Source organism: Haplochromis burtoni, unplaced genomic scaffold (assembly GCF_018398535.1).
Source record: "Haplochromis burtoni strain Fernald_Lab_line unplaced genomic scaffold, NCSU_Asbu1 Contig_401, whole genome shotgun sequence".
Taxonomy (NCBI): domain Eukaryota; kingdom Metazoa; phylum Chordata; class Actinopteri; order Cichliformes; family Cichlidae; genus Haplochromis; species Haplochromis burtoni.
The window spans coordinates 144,612-153,799 of NW_024582762.1; the positions used below are offsets into that span (position 1 = coordinate 144,612).

The 9,188-nt window shown below is 42.9% G+C and overlaps 2 protein-coding genes and 1 long non-coding RNA gene across 3 annotated transcripts in view; 2 read left to right on the top strand and 1 right to left on the bottom strand.

Moving 5' to 3' along the window:
- The first annotated feature begins 214 nt into the window (after nt 1-214).
- socs4 (suppressor of cytokine signaling 4) lies at nt 215-4,139 on the top strand. The gene is made up of 2 exons (XM_005944419.3): nt 215-391; nt 984-4,139. The coding sequence occupies exon 2, from the start codon at nt 1,004-1,006 to the stop codon at nt 2,186-2,188; it is 1,185 nt and encodes a 394-aa protein (XP_005944481.1). The 5' UTR covers nt 215-391; nt 984-1,003; the 3' UTR covers nt 2,189-4,139.
- A 2,184-nt stretch (nt 4,140-6,323) lies between these two features.
- Nucleotides 6,324-9,188, top strand: part of LOC102311559 (WD repeat and HMG-box DNA-binding protein 1-like) — a 6,435-nt gene continuing 3,570 nt past the window's right edge. Inside the window, exons 1-4 of the mRNA XM_005944420.3 lie at nt 6,324-6,366; nt 6,621-6,714; nt 7,147-7,258; nt 7,358-7,509. Of these exons, the coding sequence (XP_005944482.1) occupies nt 6,638-6,714; nt 7,147-7,258; nt 7,358-7,509 (341 nt within the window). The 5' untranslated portion in view covers nt 6,324-6,366; nt 6,621-6,637. The remainder of the gene's footprint in view (nt 6,367-6,620; nt 6,715-7,146; nt 7,259-7,357; nt 7,510-9,188) is intronic.
- The window catches only part of LOC121812014, a 2,933-nt gene continuing 1,199 nt past the window's right edge, over nt 7,455-9,188 (bottom strand). The window contains exon 3 of the long non-coding RNA XR_006052811.1: nt 7,455-7,539. This is a non-coding gene — a long non-coding RNA (uncharacterized LOC121812014). The remainder of the gene's footprint in view (nt 7,540-9,188) is intronic.

Sequence of the window (9,188 nt, forward strand, 5' to 3'; positions counted from 1 at the left end):
TGGACCAAAAAAATTCTCACTGCTGTGGTTATCTTTGATCTTTTTGGGAGATGGAATTTATCAATGGACATGTAAGAAGGGATGTAAGACAGAAAGGAGGATGTTTCAGTCTGAATCTGAGACCGCCCTCTCCTTGCCGCGCTACCCCCAACCATTCTGCTGGCTCGACCCCACTCCACCTCTTCTTATTCATTCAGACCCGTCCAGGGCGGAGAGGAAACTGCTGCCCCCTCAGGGACTTGGCATCATAATTATATAGGAAGCAGAGCAGTCTGTCGGTTGTTAGAGGTAAAGAAAGGCTGCAGGCTGGTCTCGTGCATGGACACCAGTGTGCAGTGGACAAGTGGTCATAACATGGATGTGGAGCTCTATTTCTGACACTGTTAGGAAGGTAAGATAATCTCATGCATTAATCTTCAAAGAGCAACAAAGAGCGATTACCAGTCTGATGTTAAATCTCCTGCTGTATACAATCTGTTGCCTTTAATTAGATCATAGTCGGATTGTCAGTGATGATGTTTGCAAACTGATGCAAATAGAAATGTTAGGTATTAAACTAACACGTCTCGAAGTGACTTTGCTCTTGAATTATTTCTAAATGAAGCTTGAAAAGTCTTCAGCTTTGTGTGAACAAGTCCGCTCTTGTCTGCAGGATGTTTCTGAAGCCTTAATTAGATTTATTGCCACTGGAGATGATGATCAGTATAGGAACAAGCAGTGGGAGTCCACAGCAGCCTAGATTACAGAAAGTTCTCGAAGGGTTCTGTGTTAGTCACAAAGCACTTCTAATGGTGCCAGTTAGATAATAGAGCTTTACATTTACATCTCATAGCCCATTAACTTATTCACCCCTATATCATAAGAAACTTTTTTTTAGATAAACAAAGACACCTTTTAAATGCTCATACTCATATTCTGGCATATTTCAAACCTAAGACATAGTACAGTTGTCACAGAGTATTCTGTTTTTGCATTCGTCACAGATTGAGAGGTGGAAGCAGGCATGTCAGAGAAGAAGCCCCGGGGCTCAGACACTCGGCCCAAAAGTGGCTTCCGCAGCTGGAGCGCAGACAGTTACATTTGGAAGGGGAAGAAACGCTCCCGGAGCTCTCGCAATGGGTCGAGCCCTGGAGGCATGCAGATGGACGGGACGGAGGAGTTGGGTGTGGGGTCATCATCCTGTTCGAGGAGGCGCAGAGAGAGGAAATGTAGCTGCAGCGCTCTAGGGGACACACTGACATCTGGAGATATCGATGTGATGTGTCGGAAGGCCTTGTCACGGCGCTCTCTGCGGCAGAAGTTTCAGGATGCTGTTGGCCAGTGCTTCCCTCTGCGCTCTCACCATCACCACCACCATCACCACCATCATTCATCGGGCTCCTCGCGACCCTTTTCAGTGCTCTTCTGGTCCAAACGGAGGATCCATGTGTCAGAGCTCATGCAGGATAAGTGCCCATTCTCACCCAAGTCTGAACTGGCTCGATGTTGGCACCTTATTAAAAATCATGCTACCCACCCAAGTGCCCTCAAGGACATGGAGGCTCCCCTCAAACCTAGTGTCTCATCCACTACCTCTCCACCACAAACCCCCATCTCGTGGGAGGACATATGCTGCTCCCCTGGGCCTGGATGCACCAGTCTGGAGGACTGGGACCCTTCTTGTGCTCATGGGCATGAAGAAGGTAGGTGTGGACACACGGACTACATCCTGGTTCCAGATCTCCTACAGATCAACAACAACCCATGCTACTGGGGCGTGCTGAATCGCTTTGAGGCAGAGGAGCTGCTGGAGGGCCAGCCCGAGGGCACGTTTCTGCTCCGGGACTCTGCCCAGGACGAATTTCTCTTCTCAGTGAGCTTTCGGCGCTACAGCCGTTCCCTACATGCACGTATTGAACAAAACGGCAAGCGTTTCAGCTTTGATGTGCGTGACCCGTGTATGTACCGTGATCCAAGTGTGACGGGACTGCTCAGGCACTACAGCGACCCAGCCACCTGCCTCTTCTTTGAGCCACTCCTTTCCAGACCTCTGCCAAGGAACTTCCCTTTCTCCCTCCAGCACTTGTGCAGGGCAGTGATCTGCAGCTGCACCACCTACCGAGGCATAGACAGCCTGCCGCTGCCACCTCAGCTCAGGGACTATCTCAGACAATACCATATTAAGTGTGACGCGGCCTGTGCTGTGTGACTAACCAAATCAGGCCTCATACTAAGGACAAGCAAAAGAAGCTCACCTTGGCAAAAGTACTGCCATTAAATTCTAACAGTGTTTGCTGTTACATGAGGTTTAAGGATTCGATCTTGAGCCAAGGATTGTCATTTGTACTGCAGTTCCATTTGGTGTGATAGCAAACAATGGCAATTGCTGTTTTTTTAGCCTTTCAATATTTAGGAGTGACAGCCTCACAGAACAAGAAAACAACTACTAAAGGGGACTGTGGCGAGACAGCCTGAGTGTTGACTTAAGCAAGCCAACACTCCATTACAGAAGATGTTAAGATCATAGAAATGTTATGGTCTTGAACCCTGAACACAGCTAGTGCAGTCAAATGTTTGAGGTAAAGCAACTCTGGGGGTATCTAGTAATATGCAAGCATTATGGATTTTTCACTAACTGCATAACCGAACAAATTTCTACATTTCATGATATTTCATCCCAGCCTTGCAATATATCTACATAAGTACTTAGTATGCTTTTCTTATTTTCTGTCATGCACATCTATGCACTGTTACTCGTTAAACATTCATTCCGAAAGGTCAAATAACGAGGTCAGCGTCATTGAGAGCCAAAGGCTCAGGCTTCTGTCTGCTCTGAACACTCAGACCATTCTTTGGATCTTTATGATGTCACTGAAAGGGGATATCTTTAATATGTCCATCTGAGGTATGTAGCTCTGTATGTGAGCAGCAAAGCTCCACCCAGCTGCTGTTCAAAACTTGTATTTGCGATGAACAAGCAGCAAGAACAAATCTGACTAAACGAGAGGCCAAAAATACGTAAAGCAACCCACGTCAGAGAGCGAAGAACTACAGGTCTGTACCCAAGCCCAGTATGAAATGAATAATGGAAAGCTACTAGCAGAGTCCAAGAGTATATATATAGAGTATATAAGGTCATCTTTAAACATTGATGTAATATAACACAAAATTCCAGCTGAATCTCTTTGGAGAGAACTGCTTTGTGCCGGATGGATTACTCGATCCTGCACAGGAAAACTGAATCAGGCAAATGGACCTGACAACAAGGATGCTGTTTTTAATTTGGCCTTTTATCTGCTACACAAAATGGGTTCAAACACCCTGCTGGCAATCAATACATGTAAGCAAATTAGAGATGCATTATGACAGGAAAGGAGACTTAATTAAAACCCTCCGAGGAGCACAAATGTCGTTCCTTTTGCCTTTCAGCTCTCAGCTGCTGTGTTGAAAGGCAGCAATAAAATCTGCAGCTTTTCATAAAAGAAACACGCAAAATCACAGTTATTTATATATAAGCGGTTTATAAATTTCTGATCAAATGTAATACGATAAAACAGAAAACAAGCTTCAGAGAGGAGATGCCCAAACAGGACCAAAATAAAAGCTATATAAAGAAGGCTTGTATTTATTTTAATTTTAAATTTAAAAAAGAAAGCAATATTTGAAGACAGTCACTGAGGGTTGCTGACCTGACATTAAAAAAAAGATCCTCTTTAGTCCTCATTCGGGGCTTAAGAACAACTAACCCCCACCCACCACCACCACCAAACTCAAACTAATGGCAGCAGTGAAAGCAGCTTACAATCAAACCTGAAACTAACTCGTGGCTGATGATGAAGGGCGGCTTAAACTGGACTGATGTGCTCTTGTCTCTTTGAATGCAAATACAGGCCAGTGAAATGTCAGCCTCTTGTCCAGCTTGTTCATTTGGGTTGCATTCTTCTCTCCAGCCACGAGGTGGCGACAGCACTACATCGATCTGCTCCGTTTGCCTGTCTTTGAAAGCGCCTCTGTAAATGTGTCCTAACATCAGCCGTGCCTCTAACCTGTACCTGTTGTGACTGAGAAACTGTTCATAAGCATATATTGTATTCATACACACACCAATAAATTTGATTTACACGCCCTCTGTTGTGTGTCTGAGTTTATTTATTTATTTGTTGTCATATTAGGATAGCTTTTAATACATCATGTGTATGCCTGCGTGTTCACGCTGCAGCTGTGTCACAGTTAGACAAGTTAATGGTACGGAAAATGCTGCTTTTGAAGTATCACTCTGAAAACAATTCATCCTGGTCTTGGCAAAGGACACCTCTAAATGCCAGGCTTCTTTGGGAGATAAGGACATGAAAAAGACCGCACCCACACACACACACAAACGCAAAGCTGGTGTGGAATGCAGATTTTTCATTTGATTTGTGTGTTGTTCAGCCTCTTTGCAACGCCAGTGCAAAGAAAAAGAAAATGTGCTGAGGTGACTTGCGTGAGTAGCTACACTTGTGTGTATGAAATATTCATCATGTGGCCATCATGTTTTTGGGGACCACGGTGTTTCTTACTTCAGTATTTGAAACCGAGACTGATTATTCGCTAGTCTTTTGTCAGGCTGTGGTCTTTTTTGAGCTTCTGTTACATTGTTACTGTTCAAAATTAGATATAATAATATAGAGCTAGTTTCAGCAAATACCCCAAAACTACATATTGCATGCTTACTTTAAGGTGACAGGGCCCTCTAGTGGATCAGACCAAAGGAGGAGGTAAAGGAAGGTAGCCACACGTAGAAAGTGTGGCAACAGATATTAACAACAGATATTAAAAAAGAGGGTGACTCAAAACTTTTGCACAGAACTGTAGCTTCTTAGTTTATTTATAAAATCATCTTAGTTCAGCTTTAAGGACGTTCCCTTGCAATCTTGGGTTCAGTACCAATGTACCACAGAGAAAATGCTCCTTTTTTTCTGTGTTGACTTAAACTCAGTTTGTCGGATGAAATATTTGTGGGATTCTTGTAGCACAGGAAATTGAGCATCTACTATTTTTAATCCTTCATGGGATAAAAGCCAGAAAATTACAGTTTTCATTTTAAACATGAAATAAACCAGACACTTGCTGATCACTTTCTCATACTTGTTTGTCTTTCATGTGGCAAACTTTATGTTTCATCACCCTGATTGCACACAAGTCAGTAGCCAGGCAATGGAGGGACTCAGGAGCCATGTCTATTGATCTTCCTGACCCATGTACATAAAGTATTAATGTTGTCTCGTAGGAGCTGATTAAGGAGCTTAGGTTTTCAGCAACGCAAAGCCATCGTGCGCTGTTATATTGGATGCATCTTACAGTGGATTTCCAAGTTCAAGAACTTTGCTTTTGAGGTTTTATGTTAGTACATGACTGCATTTGGCAGCCCTGTGTAGACTAAAACACATAACTAAGCTTTAGGCCTGCTTCACATGTCCTGGTACAATATTACACATCAATGATATAATATTCAGACACACTGATGTCTGCCAGCAGAGAACTTCCTGTTCCACTAATCAAAGTATCCCCTGAGAAAACACTGCGGGGTGCATAATCTATATATATTAAAAGGTTCATATAAATAAATAATTAAACAAAAAGGTTTTTTGAGTGAATATTTACATGGACTTTAGTCTTATACCCTCACTATGTTTCCATGTGTGTTACAGTGGAAAGCGTCAGTCTGAAAAATAAAATGTGCATTATCCAAACAAATGCGAATCAAGTGAAATTATATTCTTTCATTCATTCTTTAAAAAAAATATTTTTTAAATTAAAATTACAACACATGTATTGTTCGAATCATAAATGTGAGATGAGCTGAAAGACTCCTGTCTGACTTAAAATAATAATACTACTACTACTAACAATAATAATAATAATAATAATGATAATAGCTCCTTTGACAATAATGATAATACATTAAAATGTGTACATTAAAATATTACATTTTAAAGTCCTCTAACAGACAAGAGCCTAATTATATAATTATATAATGTATGCATCACTTGCATGCACCTGCACCATCCAACTGTAGTGTAAAATAAATTTGTCGGAAAACGACAGAAAAATTAAAATACTGTTTCAATGCTTTAAGGCACATTTCCTCAGATAACACTGGAATAATATAATAACAGCGTGTGTCTCAACCACTGTCCAAAATCTGTCGTAAATAGCCTTTCGATAAATGAATGAATGAATAAATAAATAAACCCCAAATCCCGTTCCTTGCTTCAAACGTGGGAGGGATTACAAAATTTGCGTCATGACGTTGCTGGCGGGAGTCGTGACGTGACGTTTCCTTGTTTTCAACGCAGCGCGGGAGATTCAGGAGAAGAGGACCGAGTGTGTCCACCCAAGAAACGTGTAAGTTGATTTCTAACGAAATACTCTGTTCACAGCTCAGTGTAAAACTGCCTCCAGTGGTTTAGTGTCTGATGCCGTGAACACCGTGGAGTTTGTACGAGTGTGGTCGGCTATATTTAGCTCTATTGTTAGCGTTAGCTCAACTCTGCTGTTAGCTCTCTATGGGTTAATAAGGCAGCAGTGGCGGAGGAGCAGGTGTAGACTGTTTTACTTGATAGAAGAAGAGGTTTTCACGTGTTTTCTCCTCTCTTCAGTCTGGTGCTTTGTCAAAATGCCATGTGAAAGGAAGCCGATGCGCTACGGCCACTCTGAAGGACACACCGAGGTGTGCTTTGATGACACTGGGAGGTGAGTCCGAAAACAAAAAAGTGTCTCCCTTTGAGCACTGACTGTGACAGCTAATGTACAAGTAAAGCTGTGATCCGATTGCGTTTAAGACTCAGATTTTACCTATTATCGGCCCACAGCCTGTGAAAGTATTGCTTTACAAACATGTCCTTTAAATTATTAGTGTAGCCCGCAGGTTAGTCAGATCAGACCAGGCAAGTACATATGAACTTGAGCGCATCAGTCTCACAGTGTCATCAATGACAACACAAGTCTTTCAATGGGCTGAAACTGAGTAAAATGTGATTCATTTAAATTCTATGCCACGTTAAACTGAAATCGTTCACAGTCCTGATTTTGGTTTCTGGTAGACTTAATAATTTAAACAGATCATTTCATCAATCTTATGCTGCACAAAGTTTCTGTAAACTAACCTGATCAAATTGTCCACAGGTTCATTGTAACCTGCGGAAATGATGGAGATGTTCGAATCTGGGAGAGTCTGGATGATGATGATCCAAAGTTTATCACTGTCGGGGAGAAGGCTTACTCTCTGGCACTGAAGGTTGGATTTTCTCTGACTTTTCTACAGATGTCATCATTATTCGGTGACACACTGCATCATACAAGTGATGTTTGGACCAATGTGTTCTCTGCTCCACAGAATGGCAAGCTGGTAACGGCGAGCTCCAACAACACCGTGCAGATCCACACATTTCCTGACGGCGATCCAGACGGCATCTTGACCCGCTTCACCACCAATGCCACACACGTCGCCTTCAACAGCATTGGCTCGAGAGTTGCAGCTGGGTCCAGGTACTTGATAGTTGGCTAGCTTGTGCTGAACTGAAATGATATAAATGAAAACAGGATAAAAGTAATACCTTAGATATTTGAAGGAGCATTAATTAAGGTTAAAAGATAACTAACTTTGCTGGCTCATTGCCAGATACAGATATGGGCTGGATGGTGTGTAAGGAATGAAAGGATGCCACATCATTAGTCCATTCATTCATTCCAGCTCAGATGGTACTTCGTAGTTTGTATGGCCCCTGCATATTACATGTAATAATAATGTATACTTTATTGACCCCTGTGGGGAAATTCCTCTCTACATTAACCCACTGAGTACTCAGTGAAACAGTGGGCTGCCATTGGGCACCCGGGGAGCAGTGTGTAGGGACGGTACCTTGCTCAGGGGTACCTCAGGGTAGCCGTTCAGGGGAATCGAACCCCTGACCTTCCAATCATGGGGCCAACACTTTACCTATTGAGCTATCCCTGTCCCCAACCCGCCTTTTTTCTCTCTCATAATAATGTGTACTTTAATGTGTGCCTGACAATGTAGGGTCCTGCTCCTAATGAGACAATGATGGGGGAGGGGATCTTCTCCCTGATCTGGACCAGGGCATCACTGAGCTCTGGAGGGCAGTCAGTAATATCAGTTCCTTTGTGCTCCAGGAGCTGCCTGCTTACTATTGCCACATGAGGCATTTTCAGAGATGACTGAATCCCATGTTCCCTCATCAAAGGAACAATCCAGATCTTTTCCCCCAAATACTTTTCTACATGTGTTGTTTTGCCTTTGTAAGTAAGGGTGGAAGTAGAAGGATATTCTCTATGAGATTTTTCTCCTGAGACAACTTTATTATATCTTTCAGACAGTCTCTAATTTGTAAATATCGCCAGAAATTGCCGGGTCCTTCCAAGTTAAACTTTACTGTCAGATCATTAAAAGACATGAGTGTGTTATATTCATATAAATCACTTATTAATCTTATGCCTTTTTTGTGCCACTGTGGCCAATAAATTGCTTGTTTACCTGAGCCAACACCTCAATGGGGGTAAATGGAAAGGCCAGTTCACGTTCCATTAGAACCCAGTCCAGGTCCGAATTTGTTGCTGCCCAGTGTGTACACAGCTTGGACATTTCAAATGAGATGAGGCCGCACATTGTTGAGCACCGGGAGGAATCCAGGATGCGCAGCAGTCATGGTTTTGTTGCCTAGCCTGAAGAGAATTGTGCATCCCTCCATGGATATGCCACTGATCCACCACCAAATCGGTCATGCTGAATAATGTATAACTTTTCTCTACGGCTTCTCCAGACCTTTTCACACGTACCTGCTCTTGTCTGTTAATTCTGGTATTCAATGGCTAATGTAAGTCAGGCTCCATGGTGAGTACAGAGTGAGCACAGGGCCCAGTCGGGGACCTAGGATCCTCAAGCCACCCTCATGAGGTCTGCTTCTGATTGTTTGGTCAGAAACTGTCCTGTCCAGCTCTCCTAGATTAACTGTCCCAGCACTGGAGTCTCCTTGAGACTGTGCTGGGAGACACAGCAAACATTCTGGCAATGGCATGTATTGATGTGCTAGAAGAGTTGGACTACCTCTGACCTCACACCTGACATGACCTGATGTCAGGTGCAAACCTTCAGAATTAATTGAGTTACAGCTGACAAGACACACTCATGTGTTGCTTCTGTGATATTT

Excerpts from the sequence above, each read along its gene's own strand:
- socs4 (XM_005944419.3), top strand. The coding sequence starts at position 1,004 with ATGTCAGAGAAGAAGCCCCGGGGCTCAGACACTCGGCCCAAAAGTGGC.